General features: G+C 32.0%; 1 protein-coding gene across 5 annotated transcripts in view; it reads right to left on the bottom strand.

Moving 5' to 3' along the window:
• Nucleotides 1-10,377: 10,377 nt before the first annotated feature.
• Nucleotides 10,378-21,555, bottom strand: part of LOC105258025 — a 110,965-nt gene continuing 99,787 nt past the window's right edge. For 4 of the 5 annotated variants that reach the window (XM_011269074.3, XM_025412414.1, XM_011269073.3 and 1 more), the window contains exons 9-10: nucleotides 14,452-14,589; nucleotides 11,873-12,907 (exon numbers count right to left, since the gene is read on the bottom strand). In XM_011269074.3, coding sequence (XP_011267376.1) covers nucleotides 11,873-12,907; nucleotides 14,452-14,589 — 1,173 coding nt within the window. Of the gene's footprint in view, nucleotides 12,908-14,451; nucleotides 14,590-21,555 lie in introns of all 5 variants that reach the window. The other variant, XM_025412416.1, reaches the window with a different exon arrangement.

The raw sequence follows: 21,555 nt of genomic DNA, 5'->3' as shown, positions 1-21,555 counted from the left end.
TATATCATCAGCATTTATATATTTTACTAGTTTACCATATTTTATATTTTTTAATTTACACAATTTTAAATTTTTGTAAGAGAAAATGTGTAAAAAAAATCATAATCCGTATATACAGTTTCAAGAGTTGGATTTATAGCTCGGCGTCGTGTAAAGTAAATTTCAAGCTTTTACGCCGATGTAAAATTAAAGTTGAATGCTTTCTGACATTATGTAGATTTTTCTGCTTCCTGCGTGTCGCGCCTTTTTGAGCCATATAAACGTCATAATTAAATCACTGTCCATTCGCGCGCTCTTGCACGAAATAAGTCTGCGCACCTTCTGCAGCGACTATTAACGCTTTTATGCCTGTTATAAAATACGGTGGATATGTTGGTAGCTGATGGCTAATGATCGTGGATTGTTTTTAGAAAATATGCAATTTTTTAAATACGATTCACGAATTATATTTTAAATTAAATCAAAAGATTTACGTTCACGATTTGAATGTTTAAATATAGATTATTCAATAATAATCACATTCCAAATTCTAAGTCTAAAGTCTATTATGCTTCAAATTTCATTAGTATAATCTTAATATACAAATCTTTAGCCGTCAAGTTTCAAATAATCGATTATTAGTAGCTAACTTTCAATGCAGCACGAATTAAATGTATTGCTGTATAATGGTTATTAAAATGTGACTATTGATGAAACATTAGTGGGGACCGTTTAATTCGCACTGCTCTGGTGAACGAAATAATTACGTTGATCGTGTCTTTGAATGGTAGAGCCATTAACGGTATATTTATGTCTCTGTGAGACATACCGGAAAATACAACGTCTTCGAGAGGTAATGGTCTTGCCATTCCTATCCATCCCTTTATAGGTCGAACCTGTACGAGGAAAGAAAGAGGACACAGTTTCCAATAGGCCGTCCAAAACGACGCTGCCAAGCGCGTTCTAGAAACGTTTTTAGTGCGCCATATGTCAGGACATTAGACAACGAGGCGTCATGAAATCGTGATCTTTCAATGAGCGTAAATTCGTCTATCGGCAATGAAGATACCGGGACGAGCGACAAATGCACATTCAATGGAGTTTTACGTTCTCTCGACGAAATGCGAATTTATCATTTACTATCTTCGTCGTGGATGAAGTTGCACTAAAAATCAAATAAAACAATTCACTGAAGAATTCATGGCAATGTTCTTTTCTTTCTCCTGCCTCTCTCTCTTTCTTCAATATCTTATTTCAATTATAAATGTCTCTCATCTTTGTATGAATTTTGCTCTAACTTATTTCATTTCATTAGAACTTTTAAATTTTGACGAAGTTAATGTGATGAAGAAAAAATTTAATGAGAAAAAATTGTAGAGAACATTATACACATATGAATAATAAAATGATTTGAACTGTATAAAAGAGTGTCCGGTGAATGAACGTTTGCCCTATCGATGGTTAAAAAATTATACGTCCGTAATAAGTTATAATGAGATCTGTATATATCAAATTGCACTTAAACTTATTTAATGCTTTTAATACTCCTCAAAAGCCACTGTGAGAAATTTATCTCGTAACTCTTCAAAGAAAACTTTCAGCCCTCGAATGCTTTAGAATTCGAAGTTGTTAATGAGATTCAAAAGTTAGATGATAATTTCAGTTTCGAGTGTACTTAGTGAAATTGTAGAACAAATCATATATTTTTTAGAAATCTTATTGTTTGCTATTGTATTAAATTCGTGACGCAAATGATAGTATAGAATGACAATACCTTGATGTTATATATCTGAATATTGTGGAAAATAGTAGTTTCTTGTTTCGACATAAAGAGAAAATTTATTTTACGATCGTATTTCCGTCGGATAGAAATTTATGTGTTGGCACAAACGAGCAGAAAATTCACGTACTTAATTTTCAAACACCCATGGAATGTAAAGAACGCGTCCCTTTAATTAATAATTTTAAATACATAAGCAATAGTCTGTCAATTACTGGCGTGTGTGTATGTTTTCTCGCAATAATCATTTTTGATATCGGTATATTAGAATAGTCACAACAGTCTACAACATAAAAGCAAAGGTTCCATGTTTTATATTACGTTTCCTCTTTTGCTTCGAAGTAAGAATAATATAAAGCGCACTCGCATTCCTAGTTATTGATATTTAGGTGAATATGCATACATGTATCAATAACATATACAATCATCTTATTTATGGCAATATCTGATACTTCTCTATGTATGTGTATGCACTTCCTGTATATAAAGACAAATAATATAGAAACTCCATTTTCAGCAATTCCAGCGAACGCTGAGTCGAGATCCTCCTCCTCTTCGGAAAAGCTTCGGAAATGCTTATTTTACGGCAGAGCATCATAAAGACACGATCCATCAATGAGCATAAAACTCTCGACTTCGATGCCGTAACCCGCTTGGCAATAAATACAGATGAAGCGAAAAGCAGCGCTCTATCTCGTTCGCTTTTTTCTGGTCAGCCAAGAGACTTCTGCAATCGTAACTCGCGAACTTCGTCACCGCCCGCACATCACATAGAATCTCTTTTGATTCTTTTCAGACCACATCGCAGTTACTTTATTCCGATTATCGTATCCTCTCGAGAAATCGTGGAAACATTTAGAAAAAAAAGTGTCGTCGTTAAAGCGACGTTTTTACGATTATGTGCGGCTTTCTAACTTTTCTCAACTCTCTACTTTAAAATTCTCATCAACACACTTGCACCAATAATTATCATAATGTATGGTGAGTAATCAGAAATATTATAATAATAGATATTATTATTATTTTAATAAATATAAAAAAAGACTTCGATTAATAAATTACTTTGAAGATATTATAACTGAAAATTTATTGTTGTGGGATGTTATTATTTAATATCTATTCCATCTTTCCTCTAGTATTCTTTTTCTAGTATAAATGGTAGTATAACTTATTGGAATATAGTGTACTCTCTTGCGCTTTCCTTTACATAGATAATAAAATATTCATGCATACAAATTATTATGTAAATAATGTGATACTTATCTGTACAGATAGTTTTTTCAATAAAGTTGATATGTTTTATTTACGAATTATTTATGAATTTTATTTACCTTAAATCTAAAGAAAATAAAATTCATAAAGTTATACATTTATATTTATTTGTTTTTTTTTGCTCTTAAAAAACTTTTCGTTTTTTTGCTCTTAAAAAAAATGTCGTCAGATTGATTACTAAATGCAAAAAAAAAACATAAGCTAATATTTTGAGATAATGTTTCAATATGTGTCTTATTGTGTTTCTTTAGCAAGCTTTCTATAGTTGAGTCAGACGATTCATTCTAACTTCTTTCAGATTTTCTTTTTAAATCTTTCAACGCAAAAGCAAGAAAATTAAATGTCGACAACGACGACAATAAATTCATGCCTGCAAGCTAGTTCTCGTAATGACGTTCTAGTCTAATCCGATTATTCAATTTATGCATAGATAGAGGAATGAATTAAAAATGAATTAATTCGATATATTTTAATTAACATTCTTAATCAATTATCTTACATATTTTTAAAAATTTTTAAGATTATATATATATATATATATATATATTTATGTATATTTATATTTATATGTTATAGAAGTTATTTCATATATGTTGCATTTCTTTCATTAAGAAATGCATCACGAAGAATAAAAGTTGTAAGGATGAAGGAAGGTTCATTTCCACAGAAACGTTTTCTCCTTCGCAGGTAACTTTTTAATTTCTAAGGTAATACACTGAGAGATACTTTCTGCAGTAGAATTCAGTCTCGCATGGCAAACAGCGGAATTGGCTCGTTTATATGCTGTTTTATAACCTGTAGGAACTTTATTCTGATAATCTTAAAAACGCATTCAACACATTGCTAGTTTCCATACAAAATGTATATAAGATTGCTTAATGCGCATTTAATATTTAATAATTTTATGCATATTATAAATTGATTTTAATTCAGTTTTTGAAAATATGTTTCTAAAAATTTCTAAGAGATATTAAAAAATATAACTTTTCAAACTATTGTATATTATACATAATCTAATAGATTTTTTTAACTAATTGTAAGTAAAATGCATATTAAATTTTTGTATTTTCTTATTTCTGTAAGAAAATTTTATTGTCTCTTGACGTTTGTATAGTAACAATGAGATATCATATACTTCAAAATAAATTTACTCTTTATTATTCTCCCCATAGCTCGCCTTGTAGACCGTTTCCGTATACTTCATTAAAGAGCAATTAAATGTTCGTCTGGAAAAGTGAGAAATGGAAAAATCTACAATAATTCTCTCATTCTTCTTCTCGGAAGCTCTTTTATTCTTTGCTTTAATATTGAGAGAGATATTGAAACTGCAAGTATTTGAAGACAATCTTAGTGTGGCGAGACTTAATGAACCGAAGTTTCTTTGTGCATGCAAAAAGTCGTCGTTAATGAATACGATGCAATAAAATCAAATTTCACTATCAAACTACAAATGCAAAGAGTACCTCTCCTGTTTTTCTTTATAGTTTCGATTTTACGCAAAAAATAAAACTTTTCGTGATCGTAAATATCATTTATTACCACTGGAAAATCCTGTGAAAAAATAATCAGAAGCCCTTGGTTTTTACAACTTTATAACTATAATTTTAATAATAAATTTAAGTAATTTTTTATTTGCTATTTCTATAATTGATCTTACTGATTCTTAATTTTCAGTATTGAATCATGACCTCTTTACAGACATTTGTTGCCGGCGAGTGAAAATTTAAAGACTTGCGACAAACGTAGTGCTAATTAGTCCATTTTCCGTTAATTATCCCGAATTATGCAATTCAGATTATTCCCGGAGATATCGCTAATTTCGACTTGGATAAGCCATGCTTGCCAATACCGTGATTGCAACTTTAATGTGAAAAATGTATCTGCACAATCCGATTTAATGTTAACAAATATAAATATATGAAACAATATATTGTAATATTACATATGTATATGCAAATATTTATAAATTTTATATAATATAAAGTGAGTGTTTTTTTTCGAAAATTTCTGTTTCGTACCATTTGTCTTCTATTATGTTATAAAGCCGAATTTTGTTATTTTTAATAACTTAATATAATTATTTTTCAGTTTATTTCTGAAGACAATAATCAAATGTATAATTTATCAAATTCCTAATTTAATTTAAATTCAAAACGAAATTGCAATTATATGAGTAGAAAAAATATGATCTCTTTTTCTTTCTCTTTTTCTCTCTCCCTCTCTCTCTCTCTCTTCTAATTCCGTAGAGTTATATAAAATTCATATTTTCAACTGCAGAGCAAATATCACAGAGCAAAGAAATCTATATGTATTATGTGCTATGACTTATAACTCATAACACATTGTGGCGCAGTAGAGATAAATGTAGCCATCCACTTTTTTGCTTATAATATATGTATATTTATACCAGTCGGTAGTAACTCTTTTGTATAACAAGAATATTTAGTCAGTATTCATAAACAAGCGATGAAACGTGTGTACAAAGATACATATTTTATATAGTTTTTATTAAAAGTTAATGACAAATTAAGCAACGTTCAAAGTAAAAACACATAATAAAAATTTATACTGAAACATTATTAACAATGAAATGCGATAAATAATAAAATATAAAATTAATCGTTTCTTTTAATTTCCTAAACAAAAAAGAATATGTTGATTTTATTTAAAAACAGAATAAATTATATTAAATTACTAATAAAAATAAAAATACTTATAATAAACATATAATTATTAATAGAATATTTTAAAAATTTATTACATGCTTTTAATATTACTCGGCTAGCGCAATTTATTTGAAATGTACTCTGCGTGCGCGTAATTTTAGACAAGGTTGTACTCGACCAAACAACATGACCAAAAATTGTTATACTACACTGTGAAGTGCCGTTTCCTGCTGCGTATCGAAACTTTTTGGCGTTACGCTCAATGTCATTGTAGTAATAAATTGTGCTTCAAGTGCGCCAAAGGCATGGCGAGCCGCATAACTCACGCACCATTTCTTCGCAACGATTCGGCCAGCGACACACCACACAGTAGGATCTAGTTCATGAATAGTTTTATATTTGCTATGAATAAATTCATGAAGGGGGACTGTGCGAACGATTGTAAACGGAAAAGCGCAGGGAAATCAAAGTCCCATTGGCTTTGTTTGCCTCGAGAAATATATATATTCACGCGAAAGACTTTATTTTTGACATGTATAATATGGTATACGACATGCCAAAAATGTAAATAAAAAAATAACGATAAATAGTAATTCTTCAAAGCATCCAAAATATGCAGATGCAAAAATACACTACAGTCACTATTGACTATTCTGTACGTATGTATCACAGTTTTTTGACGAATGTTCCTATTTGTTTTCATTATTCGCATCCATCCATTCGCCCTTTCGCTTCATTGTAGCCTGTAAAAAAATTGTAGTAACATTCCCACGAATTATTTCATTAGAACAAACAAGACAATTCAAATATTATTCTGTTTACATCTTCTGGACAACGAAATTTAATCTTCCTAAATTCAACTTTAATAATAATATATTAGAAAGTTTTCAAAACGCATTTAGTATAAAATTCATTAACGTCATTTACAAATATTGAGTTAAAATTATAAATAATATGAATATTATGACTTAATAATATAAACAGTATAGCATAAAATAATAATTAATCTTTTTCTTTTCAAAATAATTGATAAATGTTGTGTTTATATTATTAAGGGGAAAAATTTCAACTTTTTTGTTATTACTTATTTATATAAAAAAATACATATATAAACTGTCTTAATTAAAATTATGACATATTTGCTTTAAATAACATATAAGAGCGTAAGAGAGTTTTTTCTAAAGAAAATTAATTTCCTCATTTTCATGTGAGGCAGAATATTAAGAAAAGTACGAGATTACATGTGTATATAATAAATAATAAAGTGTTGCAGTAAATTCTGTGTACACATAAGAGCGCAATAGGGAAAATGCGGTAGTATAATCTATGCTCGGCAAATCTGTTGGGAATTATCGTATAATACCGTTTTATATCTTACGTATAATTACTTAGCTTTACATGTGGAATTACCATTTATGCAGTAGAAATGAAAACATGTAAAATACATGGAAAAGTGGAAAAATGGCAAAGGTAAAATTACGAGGTCTTAACTTCACTGAGCGAAGTTTTCTAGTGGCAACGGAAAGTCGTACTTCTTAATTACGGGACAGAATAAACTCTACGGCTGACTTTTCGATCGAATTTAAAGTTAATTATAAGATATGGCCAAACGAACGCCAGACTTTACAAACGAACGCTTTATATTAAAGACTTAAGAGCTGGAACGAGTAAAAAATCGATAAGAAGACAAACTCATAGATTGCAAATACATCCGTGTCTTAATTACTGCAATAACGAACGAGACAACAATGATACTTTCAATAATAAAAATGTATAATTAAAATAAATAGCAGATCGAGGAAATTCTTTCTTATGGATTTCTCCTCGCTCGATGTTGACTTACCTTAAAAGCATCCCTGAAAGCTCCGTAATATATCTTTCGAATTAGGTGAAGAAAATTCATGATAAACGGTTTACTTTAAAAGTACTATATTTATATAATCCGTCTCGTATATCTTCTTAATAGCCGTATTGTAGATATTTTATATACAAATGTATACACTCTGTACATTCTATTCTACATGTTAAACGTTAACATGTAATCTGTACACAAACGGAAATTTTAATTAGGTTTTGCTTTCTGTAAAAACTGCGTCCATGAATGTCTTTTCGATCGTAGTTAGCATGCACATGATTTTCACACACTTGCGATCGGCGTTTAATTGATTAATTTAATTATAACGATCTGGTCGTGAGTACAACAGTCTGCGCACGTACGGTTGTATTTTGCAATTTTCTTAGGTATGTGTATATTCTGTATGACTTTACGAGCCATTAAGTATAGAAATTGCATGACGAAATGCATGAAGACAAATCATGCTCGTCAAGTTGAAATATATTGTCCATAATATTACTGCGTCGGATATGTATGACTATACATATGTACAAATCACTCGTGCTTTCTTATAATGACGCAGGATCTAGCTTTTCTGATTGTATCTGAAAGGGATTTAGTTCGTCTACATCAGATTTTTTTGTAATACACACAAATATACAGATGCTTCTAATTTTTTTTCATAATTACTAGAATAACAATAATATATTAGTAACAGCAATAACACATCTCATTTTTCATAAATCAAAAAATATAAATTTTCATTAACAAGAAAACACTTTTTCAAAACTTAACATTCACAATAAAGATAAGTACTCAATCAGAAAGAAAAAACTAATCTAATAATTTAAAACTATAATATTGGAGCATTAAAAGTTAAATAAAGAATAATGTCTTAATAATAATCATAATAATAGACAATGTTCGATAAGAAATAAGGCAGCATATCGTAAAGAATATTTAATCGATTCAGTAAAACAAAAAAATGTAAAGCATAATATAAATTATATTTTTAAAAATATATTTTTAAATATATAAAGAGGGAGATTTGCATGAAAGTATTAAGAATCTATTTTATTTAAAATGTAACAGATACTATGCGTCGAATTAAAATTATACACTATGTTTCATAAAATTTTAAGTGTAACTAATTATTCATTTGTGCCTTTATATTCTGCTCGAGTTCTGCTATATTTTTGCTAAGAATTGTAAATCAGTAGACAGATACAATGATGTATAATATAGTCTGTTAACATTTAGAAGGAACTAACCACACGGAAGAATTAACATCAGACAATCCAACTGGAGAACCATCAGGCGATCTGACGGTTTGTAAATGGAACTTACAAAGGAGGAGTGGAAACCAGTATAATCGTCATTGTGCAAAATCGCGCGATTATCAAACCGAATGATTTTAGATGTCTCCCGCAGCAATCGTAAAATGAATGTATAGCCTGCCATTTATTTCGATCTTCGATTCCGATCAAAATATTTATATCACCGTTGGAAATAGATATTGAATTCTCGTGAAAAACCGTGAACGACATGTCGCTGATTCGGCACAATTGGACATGTATACGTATCATACGTGTGTGTGTGTGTGTGTGTGTGTGTGTGTGTGTGTGTGTATGTGTGTGTGTATGCATGTATGATGTGCATTACGAACTATAAATGCATCTTTGAATTATCATCTCTTGAATCTGTTGACCAAACGTGCGCAGACTCGCACGTTTCTGCAGAAATTACGTGGAAAAATAGTTTACCTAACATCATCGCGTTTTGTATATCGATCGGACCGATAAATGTACCATCGCTATTTCTCGGCGCCGATCAATGCCAGTCGCATTTTACGAGGTACCGTTAAACGATACTGACTAAAATTCGCATTTTCTATCGGGTGTCGCAACTCAATCGACACATATATCATGTCTAAGATCGTTGAATCTATAAAAAGTTGTATTTTTATTTCAATGTCAATCGTGACTCGATCCAATGGTTTTAAGAATTTATTGCAACTTCTTTCCGCGATGCACGAGGCGTTGCTAAAGAAGACGTATCGTTTCCCGAAGCATATAGTTAGACTATGTGATGGAAATACGTCGGATCGAAGAATTACGATGTTCTTTGAATCTCAAATCGTTTTATCACACAAGTGTACGCTATAAATTCTTTATCCGGTTTACACGACGATTCACAAAATAAGATGCCTAGCTAATCGAAATAATTAGTCGTTTCTGAGAAAATCCCGCGGGCCACTTTACTCATGTCTTTCTCTGCAAAGTGGGGAAGACCGCAAACCGTTGTACAAGTTTGTTTTTCTCTTCAGTTGACGAGTGATTAATAGCCTTTGGTTTCCGCTTCTCCGTTCCCGGGTGGCCTTGCAGTGTGCGAACAAATGAGATTTCGTTCCCGATATGTTACGTACCATTAAGCCCACGAGATTTCACAAAAATCGATAAGCAGTATCGGATAAGCCGCGCATCTTAAGCTGCCTATTACAAATTTTAAAGAAAGAAAATATGAGGTGTTAAAATTTTGCGTAACGGAACTACCGTACATTATAATAAATGTAAAAATAATAATAGCCTAGAAAATTTAACGGAATTGAATTGATATAATCAGAAGAAATGTCTGAAAATGTATTACCTCATTTTTTAAATACTATAAATTGTAACATTCTATAAAATAAATTTAAATTCCACAATATTATTCTGCATTGCAATTTTTAAATAAATATTTTACATACCAGAATCGTATTGCTGAAAGAAAAAATCATAAAAATATTTAAAAAATATTTGTATAAATAAATATATATTGTAAATGTACTTTTTTTTAAACTCAAGAATTCAAGTTCAAGAGCAAAAACTTCTTTTCATCTCCTCACGGAATCAACAATACGCGCGTCGTTTTCTCTTTATCTTTCCGTGTATTGTGAATGTTTTAAGCGACTCTCGATTTAATCGCGCTTAAGTACTAGCCTGAAGTTTACAATACGATCTAGCTCTTTTTCGCTGCTTTTCTCTATTTCAACAACTCATACATCATGAAAGGCAGCGATTGTCATAATGTTTCACGGTAAAATGCATGATTCTCGCAAGAATTCCGATTATTTTCGTCACATAAATTTGTTCATGTGACATCGCCAGCAGATTCTTATCGTATCTACTTGGCTTGTCCAATAGATGCGGCAATAATTTTTTAAATCTCTTTTTTTACTAAAAAACGTGTGTAACGTATTTCGACTGTAAAGAATTACAGTCATCGCTATCTATTCAAATCGCGCTAGTAATGTACCGCAGATATACATTGACTATATACATTAACATATATTTTTCTATCGCCATAGTTAACATCGAAGTTGCATTCGAAAAAGTTTATGTTTCTTAAGACGGCGACTCAAAACGCGTAAATTCGAAGTACATGCCATTTATTAATGTACAAAAACGCTGACGCGAAGTCGCGACGCGAATCGTAAAGCAAACACTAGAAAGGTATAGAAGCCCCGATCTCCTGGTCCAGCGATCTCTTTGTCATGTCAATCGACCTGACTACGCATCGCAGAAAGCCGAGAGACGATTTAATGCCGTCCAGCGAGCTCTGTGTACCGACCGTTCTCCTAGTGGGTCGTCTCGCAGTTCGATTGGGCCAGGTTCGATACATGGGGTCCACGCTGCATCGTTCGAAGGCACTCCAGGTGATCGACGATCGCCGCGGCAGTGGATGCGTGTGCGAGGAACATCCGCAGTGCTGCCAGGACAGGGACGGGGTCTTGCATTTAAATACGGGTACCCTGAAGCCCTCCGGCGGTCGCAGAATCGGTAGGTCGTGCAGTTTCAAAGCAGTCTCTGCTCGTCGCCACGGTTTCGAGATCAGTGAATCGTCCGCTGTCGCCCAAGCGGCGCGATTTATCGAATTATGAAGGGGGAAACTGTTCAATCGAGAGTCCGCGTTAATGCTAATCGTATTGAAACTGGACGCGTCATCAATTATCACCGATTCTTCAAGCCTGCTTGATTCATCAGCGGGTTTTTCGATATGCTTCTCTTCAATCAAATGGATATGAGTTGATACATCGCTGATCTTGGATGACTGATTAATTCTTGACGAATCGCGATTGCAGGATTCATTGATCACGGGCGATCTTTCACGCTCAATCGCGTCGCGATACGTGGATCAGGAAGAAGAGTTTGCTTCCATGGTGGAGCTCGTCGAGGCGTCGTCATCGAGGGAGCTTTGCGTGGCGACGGTCACCTTGTTCCCGACGTTGTTATGAATCGCTGCCGAATAATTTTGACGGGGATGGCGTCTCTTGTAGGGCTCCCAATCCCCAGAATCCCGGCGTCAGTGCGTCGCGATTACGTCCGGCGCACTCTTCGTACTCTCTATACTAAACGGCCGTCTTTGATCAACCTCGATCACTGCTTCCGCTCGATACCTCGGGTCCATTGGCTGACGTTTAGTCGGCGTGTTGCCGGAAGAATGCTGTGATGTGCTCGATGTGGTGTTGCTAGATGCATGGCCAGATCCATAAACGGAACTACCATATCTCTCGCCAGAGCCCACTGTAGGTTGTCGCGCAAACTTGGGCGACTGTCGGTAAACACCGCTAATATCCCTTCCAGGCTTGGGGCTCTGGTATCTCTGGTAAGATGGGTAGTCCAGCTGCTCCGGATATTGAGCAACTTGCGGCACAGATAGAGGATAGCTGGATTCGTGCATGGACCAGCCGGGTGGTGCTGGGATGGGATTGTGTTTCGGACAGACACCCATACTGCCGTCTCGTCCGCGGGATGCCGGACTACAGCCAGAGCATTGAGATATGTTCTGCTGATGCGAACTGTGCTGTGACGTCTGCGTGCTCGGCTGCGAGCTCGGCTGCGAGGATTGAACGCTTTCGAGGTGAGAACGTTGCGGGCTCTGCTGTTGTGGATGATGATGATGATAATGATGATGAAAATTGGTCCCATTTTGAGAGCTGGGCGCGCGCACGCCAAAGGTCGTGAAACTCATCGGCGCCATCGCATCCAATATCCGCGGCTCGAAGAGGCTCTCCCTCGTCTGACAGGAATTATCGCGCATTTCCGGTTCCTCGCTGGACTCCTGAAGGCGCTCTTGCGTGGCATTGCTTACGTTATTGCTTTGGTGAATGTCGGTGATGTCGCTTGCATTATAAGCTATCTCGAGAACGAGATCTTTGGTGTACTCTTGAGATATCATAGTAGTGGGTGGCATGAGTTCTTTACTGGGCAAGACTTCCAAACTTGGCGACTCGCTGCCGCGTTCATGTAAATCCGTCCTAGAGCTCGAGATTGGACACGGGGTTGACTTTCGACCCAATTCATCTAAGCGATTTTCTCTGGATTGCCTTATGTGCTCCTGCGGGAAAGCGAAAGAACGAAACGCGTAATAATACATAAAGCATAAAATTTAATAATCTATTGGGATAGTTGTAGAGGTTCCTAGAGAGAAATATGATATTATTCTGTAATTAAATTTAAAAAATTACATGTATTTAAATTTATGAAAATTAGATGTGTATCTTCTTAAATATAACATAAAGTCATACAACTTTTTATTTTATTTATCGAGTAAAAAGATATTTATGCATTGTGTAAAATTAGTAAAAAACGAGCAAAAATCAACTTTATTGATCTTAAATAATATATTATATTCATGATTATTTTTATTTCATTTTATGTGCATTTCTGCATGATTTAAACGCAATTATTCACTATATCTGCGAAAGAATATTTCAATTATAAATAAGCTGAATCTTTTATGAAGATATGTACGTGTAATTGGATATAAAAAATCTAAATTTATGTGTGTGTGTGTGAAGATTAGTATAATATATATACAGTTAAATTATATATATTAAAATTGCAAAGTAAATTTATAAAAAATTTACAACATATTTTCAATAGTATATTTAATATAGATTTTAAAAGAGAAAATATCTTTTCTTAATCGTTGTTTATACATAAAATTAGATATAAAATTATAAAATTATAAAGTTTTAAATTTTATGCAGCACTTAATTTAATTTGCATGTTGCTAAAATAAATTGTATTAGTTCGTAAAACAAGACAGGAAATAATATAACATATATAATTGCAATAAATTTATCTACGATTTAAATATAAATTAATAATCAGTCTGATTTCTTTGTGCACAGAAATGAAAATGTTAATAACAAACAATTATAATATTAATATATTAATATATATATATATTTCATATATTATAAATGTGACGTACGAAGAAATTTAGATGCATTTTGATGTTTGTTAGCATAATTGTCATTTGGGAAAATACAATAGTTACATGTTCATAATACATGTATTTATAATATAATTAAACAGACAGGATTCTGTAAAATAAATTCATTTATGTCATTAAGAAATTTGATAATAATTGTTCGGTTTTAAACGTTCAGATTAAACGAGAATAGAAATATGCCATAGTCACTGGGAAAAAGCCAGTACAGAATGCTTATTTGTGTAAAAGAATAAAAGAAAATATCACAATAAATATTCTCGAATTTCCGTTTCTCAAATTTTAATGGTAGAAGATAAAGAACGCAGAATCATCGAAGCACATCACTGAAAATCTATAAATTATACGGACTTACTGAAATATTGCGCGATCATAAAAAGAAATGTTCTTGCAGTATGCTGTACGGTCGAATTTTAATAAAATTTGCAACCAAATTTTGATCATAACCAACAATTCTATATAAATAATTCCAGATAAGTATTTGCGAAAAGAAGAATATCTGCGAACAAAATTTATGAAATATTTTCTGAGATATAGCAGAAAACCCTTCACGTACTTATGTAGAGGTTTCGTTTTCCGATCTCGTATACTGAAATCGAAGGCATGAGGGAGTGCGAGTCGTTGGGAAAATAAAATTCACTCACCTGGATAATGCGATGATCGCGGATGAGCTTCCGAACGCAGTTGAAGACGAAAGCGAAGCTCATGCCAAACATAATTAGGGAGAAAACGACGAGGATTATGACGATATGCTGCGAATCAATCAACCGTGATTTCTTCTTCTGTAAATAAAAAAATTAATCGTGTCTTCAATATCCCTGAACATTGTTTAATATAAGTAGTAGTATGTTGATTTAATGTTATGTAAAAAATTGGAATCATATAAAGTGCAAAGATTCATAAAAATTCCGGGCCATTTTGGTTTTTAATTAGTAGAGATATATACTACATACAAATGTAATGTATTTCTCCCTTCCTCTTCTATATATTTTACCAAAATAAATAAATATTTATAAAATATATATTAAATATTAATTATGTAAAAGTAACTCTCATTTTTACTCTTCGCGATTTTTATTTTCTTGTAACTCACAATTTCATTTTCGTATTATACGTATAAATAACGGATTAGTTGCATTATTTCTAACAAATTGTATGAATTTATGTGAATGCATTAAATAATTTTAAGCTATTATAATATATGTAGCGTTATTGAATAAAAGGCTCAAATCAGAGAAATTTGGAAATTGGAAGGTAGAGGTAGGGCAGAATGTACTAATCGTTTCATTCCTTTTATAACTTCTCGCTGTAACTTATTGTTAAATATAAGATTCTGTCTCTCTTCTCTCTCTCTGTCTCTCTCTCTTGACAATGACGTCTCGAAATATACACGGATTCGTCACTGCATCTCCGACATCGTGGCGCAAGAAACACTCTCTTGTCATCATCATTCCGCCCCGTTTGTAACCATCTACGGAGATGTCACACTAAATTTCGCCTTCGTGAAATTTCAGGAGCGCGTTACACATTACGCAGAGTGGGTTCAAGCGGGAGAAATTTGCGAAATATCACAGCATAGAGTACACAAAGCCGTAGGATCGACACGATCCGTCTTCCTCTTTGTTTCTTCGCTTCCCGTCTCTTGCGTATCATCCTTTGTGTCCTGGAATGGCGATGCCATCGCGGGTTTTGCTCCTCGTTTACTTAAGTGCTTGTAATGTAAGAGTAACTCGTTGAAATAGTACTTTATACCACGTTTGTTGTAATTTAAATACAAAGCATTTAGTATTAAATATACTTACAATTGTATGTTATAAAAATTCTTTATTAATAACGACTTAGAGCTTTTGTAAAATTATTTTTCGAGATATAAAATAAATTATAATACATATATATATTTTCTCAATATTATGTTGTCTTTACTTTGTTTTAATATTTCCTATAATTACTATGCATATGTTTTCACTTCCTAAATTTGCACGTTACATGCATTTAATGATTCACGGTTCATGCGAATATCGAATGCATTTTTTCAGATTAAACAAATAAATACGGAAACTTCATCTATCATTAACATAAAACGTTGCAAATTTACATATGCAAGAATAGTATTTAATTATCAAATAATATATTCTAGACAAACAAGATTTATGTTAAATATAAAACGGATTACGAATGTGTACTTTATAATTACCCTTTGTAATTCTTTTTATGCAATTCTCGAAAAAAATATGTATGTAACCTTGCAAAGTATATTCTAATCTTTTTTTTCTCTCTTTTTTTCTCTATGTTAAATACAAATATTGCTTTAAAAAATAATTTATTTTTGAAAGGAGCTCAAATTCGAGAAGAATAAATACTTTTGCAAATTTTATTCAAAAATATGTCATTAAATTGTTCAATAATTCTATAAAAATGTCACAAATAATGCAAGCTATCCATCATGGCAGACATATGTCAGCAATCTCGTAACTGAAAATACTAGTGATAGAGGTAACCTTGCACACTGAAAGGCCTGCGGGGGTGTATTGCACGACCCAATGTATGCAAGTCACGTTATGCATTCAATGCTTACACAGTGATAACTAATTTCATCGGGTCAACCTTGCGTGGCACTGGCACAAAATATCGTTTACTGACACTATTGCTATTCGTGGAAAGCGAGCAATACATTATTTAGCAGTGGAGTAATTTATATGAACTTTATATATTGTTCGTCTATTGTATAGCAATTCGAAGAGAGACGGTACTTTTCTTTTCTTGTAACTTTGCATATATCTTTATGAATTTCGGTAATTACGTTATAATTTTTCAGCGTTTATCTTTCGTATTGTCAAAATTGAGATAGTTACTTCAACAAACATATCTGCCTAAATACAAAATGCTTGACGCGACAGAAAATTTGTACAAGAAATAAATCCACGTAATGTTATATAAGATGTAAAATTATGTTATTTTAGAATTCGCTTATTTTTTTATTTTAAAAATCTATTGAAAACGATTTTTTATATATTATATTTTCTCTTTACATTTATATATGCGTACAAAACTATTTATTAAATTTATAACAAATAAATGTGAAATCCATAATAATTATGTGAACAATTTTACCAAGAAATTAAATATATATAATAAATAAAAATCACAAAGTGAAATGCAAAACTGGAAAAGTAATATAATATAATATGATATAACTGTAAAACGAATGCGTGATCAAAGATATAACTGTATTGTCATATAGGATTTCACTGTGCAACGCAATGCATTCCATACGCGTTCATCGATCATATTTTTATTAGCGGGAAAAATTTTTTTTATCGATTGAACGTCATGTCGCACGGGAAAAGCGCCGGTAAATCGGACGACGACAGAGGAAAGCACCATGACGAGTCGAAATCGTAAATTGTGCCCAAGAGAATCTGTCGACAGGTGTAAAAAAGCAATTAGGCGATGATTGTGTGGATATTTAGTTCTCTCTCTGTCACATGCTATTATAATGCATATCTCGGTGGTGAAATTTTTCAACGTTATTCCTAAGCTTATTCTTCGCTTTCATATTTCTCTTCCTCCCGTTTTCTTCTTCTCTTTCGAAGAAAGAGTATAACCATGATACGCCATCCCATATATGCGCATACGAATAAGCAGCTGAGAGGACGAGAAAAGAGATTGCACAAGTGGATGCTTTCTTCTGCTTCCGCGAGTCTGAGTGGTTTATTGTTATGCTCGTACGCTCGGAATCATTGCACGTTTTCGTGAATGTATCTACACGTCGCAGTACATTGGAGAGCTCCGAGTATGTGACAACTTTTGTCGACTTCAACAGTGAGAAACTATACGATAAATGATATAAATCGGAGTCTGTTTGATAAATAAGACCTTGTTTCGATCTTTAATATAAATGTCTCTCCAATTAAGATATTTAACGAGAAGTTTGAAAATGATTCTGCGAATTCAAGTAATAAATGTCAATTCTTTTTTAATATTATAGAAGAATATAATTATAAGAATATAATTATAAGAATATAATTATATTAGATAATTGATGTATATTATAAGAATATATAATTATATATTAGATAATTGATGTGTATTTCTTATTTGTTAATATTGTATATACATAAATATATCTAACATATAAAAATGCCATAATATTAATTTCGACGATAAACTTTTTTATGAAATTTTAATTTGTTAAATCCCAATCCTCTTTTAATTTTATTAAATTTTTAATTTCTTTTTTGAAAGAAAAACCTTTTCTAATATATATTTATTAAAATGAAAATAAAAATAGCCTATTTAATTAGAGAGATAAAAGAAAAAAAATTTGGTGATTAGAAATATTATATTAATCGTAATTCATAAAATATTTCCAATAGCACGTTATTCTTTATCTGCGCTTCATACCATTTTGTGATCCGACATTGGCTATCAATCGAATGCATAAAACGATGTCCGGATTTATGGTGATTGGCGTCGAAATCGAATACGATCTGAATTCGAGCGCATCGAAATGTTTTATTTTATTCTACAATTCTCCCTTCAATCTCGCAAATTTCACTAACGCGACGCATTTTTTCTTCTTTATTTTAAAAAATGTCAATGTTTCAAATTTTTTAAGAATTTAACTTAACGTACATCGTCGTTCTATTAGAATATCTCACTTCGTAAATTTTTCGTTATGAATATTAATATAGCATGATACGAGAATTTGTGTCAAGTGATATATCATTTTGTCGGCGGATAGTGGACCTTCGCGTATTTTGAAGAAGAGAGGAGGAGAATTTATATTATTCCAGCAATAGAAATTCTTGACGCACGTTGTCCGCACAATACGAACTACCAAAGAGATGAAGATACGAGTAACTATTTTAAATATTTCTAATATTTACGGTACCATATTCGATGTCCGTAAATGCCAGTACTTACTCTGTAAATTCCAGTTGCAGGATGCTACATTAAATTATTAATATCCGCATTAATGTAGACAGAAGACTTATACGATAGCATTTTTATGACACTCTATATAATAAAAAGAGACCATAAAGAAGAATATAAAATCAACATATATCAATATCTAAAATAAAATAGATATAAATCAAATTATGTAAACTAAAATTTTATATTAATATTAAATAAATATTAATTATATTAATTAATTAATTAAATTATATTAGTAATAATTATATTAATTATTATATTAATATTTAATAAATATTAAATATTACATTAAATAAACTTGATATAAATCATTACATGATATAAATCATAAAGTTGATATAAATCATTACATGATTTACAATAATACTTTAGAATCATATTTAACAGAAAAATGAATTAAATTGTGATTTGCTTAAAATTATGAAAATAATGATAAAGCATAGTTCTTCTTTAACCCTTTCACTCCTGTAGGGACATATATGTCCCGATGATATCTCATAAAAACTTTGTTCGTCTTGTACTTGTTGAACCTTTTTTCTCAATACCTCACCCATAGAATTATAAATTTCCAAAAATACAAAATCAGGAGTGAAAGGGTTAAAGGACAAAGCAATTTTCCAATAACACTGAGCTACTCCATGTAACATATCCCATATACCCCCAATCCTGCGCTAAAAGCTATATCCAAATTAGATCTGCCACGTGTAAACTAGTCAAAGTGCGTCATTCATTAAGGTATTTCACGGCATCTCGGACACGCCACCGCGTTGTAACAATGTTTAATGTCAACAAGTATCGTACATTGACACGCATCGCTGGTGTGTTTCCATCTGAGGCGAGAACTCTAAGTTCTACGCGATATCGACTGTCTATGTGTGTCGTAATCTATATAGACATAGTCTAACTAGGAACGATGTCCTTGCGCGTCTGTACGCAAATCCCGCGCTAAATACGAAACATTCTATCTCACAGAGTCGCGTTTCTTCAGGATAATAAATAATTTTTGGAAATATAGAGCTCGGTAAAATAAAATTTACGTTCTCCCATTCTCGTCGATTCCCATGTCGATCCATAAAAGCATTTTTACGGGATTGAAGGTAACACGCCGGCTCGAACTTCAATCGCAAGCAAACGTTTGTTTTATACGTTCGTCATGCCAGAGAGTGCGATGAGTTAATTATCAACGCAAAGCGAAAGCGCACAATTCATATCATTCAATAAATACAACATGGTATAGTTTTATGTATGCAGTATTGTATATTTGTATATGTGCATGTGTGAAACACGACCGTTGCATTGTGCATTCTTTTTGAATTTCCTACACTTGCGTACTTTAATGATCTCTAATAAAAAAAAAATATAAAAAATCGTAGAAATGAGGATCCGTCGAGATCGTTTAATTTTATTCGTTCGATCGCCAAGAACTTAAGGAATTTCATTACCTCGGAAGAACAAGTATCTTTTACTTTACGATTTTGCTTCACGTTTATAATACGTTTATATACGTATATGCCACACCTTCATATTGCTTCCTTTTAACGATATCAGAAATATTTTCTACCAAATTGCGCGAGTACATACTTTGCGTGCACTGCCTGGGGGTAAGTGGAAAAGAAGAAAATTAATGGCAACTTCAGCGGAAAGTTTCCGCCTTGCGGAAATAATTAGTCGCTACCAAGACTACCAAGAAAAAGATTCGAGAACCTCTCATTAGCGAGAGAGAAGAGGGCCCGTGTTCCCATGAGTACTTTGTTGCCTTTCCAATGTACCTCCTGTTTATCCCTCTTTCCGCCTCCTTCCATTCGATAAGCAAGCTCGCTAAAAGGGCTGCTCATTAGAGAACATTTCCTTCAGCCTGTCTGTTGTTAAAACACGTTATAGTGGCGTGAGGAATTGATCCATGTAAGAGAATTGTTTCGCTTTATCAAGAGATTATCTTCTAGATAGATAAGAATTAAAGAACGGTTAAAATAACAAGATGACTATATTGATACTTTTACTTTTTTTTGCAGTTTATATTAAGTTTGAAAAATAAATTAACATTAAGTGGTTTCAATCTCTTTTAAATAAAATCATTGTATTATAATTAATAATTAATAATTATTTGTTTCAGTTGTAAGTATTCAATTATAACACTGCAAACAATGAAATCTCACTGAAAGAATCAATTATTAATTAGTTAGTAATAATTGTTTTAATCAATGATATTTTAAAATACGTGTCTTATAATATTATACATGAGATTTTATTTAAAAATATCTATAAAATTTTCTTTCTTTGTCTTTCGCTCTTTTTCTCTCTTCAATCAAAAATTTTGTTCATTTTTATCACATTTTAAAAATAAAAAAATATAATATGCACATAATCCTAAATCTAAACATTAAATAACTGTATTGATATATTAAATAATTGAATGTATGAAATCTTATTACAATAATTAGTAAAATATAGAGAAGCAAAATATAAATGTTTTTATTGATGTTCATGTAATGTCTTGTCACTATTTTAATCAGTGATATCTTCATTGACGAGTTCAAAAAGTAACGTTATTAATATTGTTTAACATATATATATAAATTATATACTGTATACCGAACATATGGTATTCTTCTTCTATTTTCGCTTGATTAATATTAAGATGTTAAAATATAATTATCTTTTTTAAGTTTTCGTATTTTTCTTACCGCCTTTTTTCTACGATTTACGCTACTTGTCTACACCATAGTTTCAGCTATTACGATGCTGCCACATGATAAAAGAAACGAATCTTCCCTCTACTATAATACATCGAAATAAAATTGGAACTCGCA

This window comes from Camponotus floridanus, unplaced genomic scaffold, assembly GCF_003227725.1.
Source record: "Camponotus floridanus strain SB8 unplaced genomic scaffold, Cflo_v7.5 scaffold5, whole genome shotgun sequence".
In the NCBI taxonomy this organism is placed as follows: domain Eukaryota; kingdom Metazoa; phylum Arthropoda; class Insecta; order Hymenoptera; family Formicidae; genus Camponotus; species Camponotus floridanus.
Note: the sequence above shows the minus strand (reverse complement) of the source record. Positions and strands in the feature narration are given on the sequence as shown.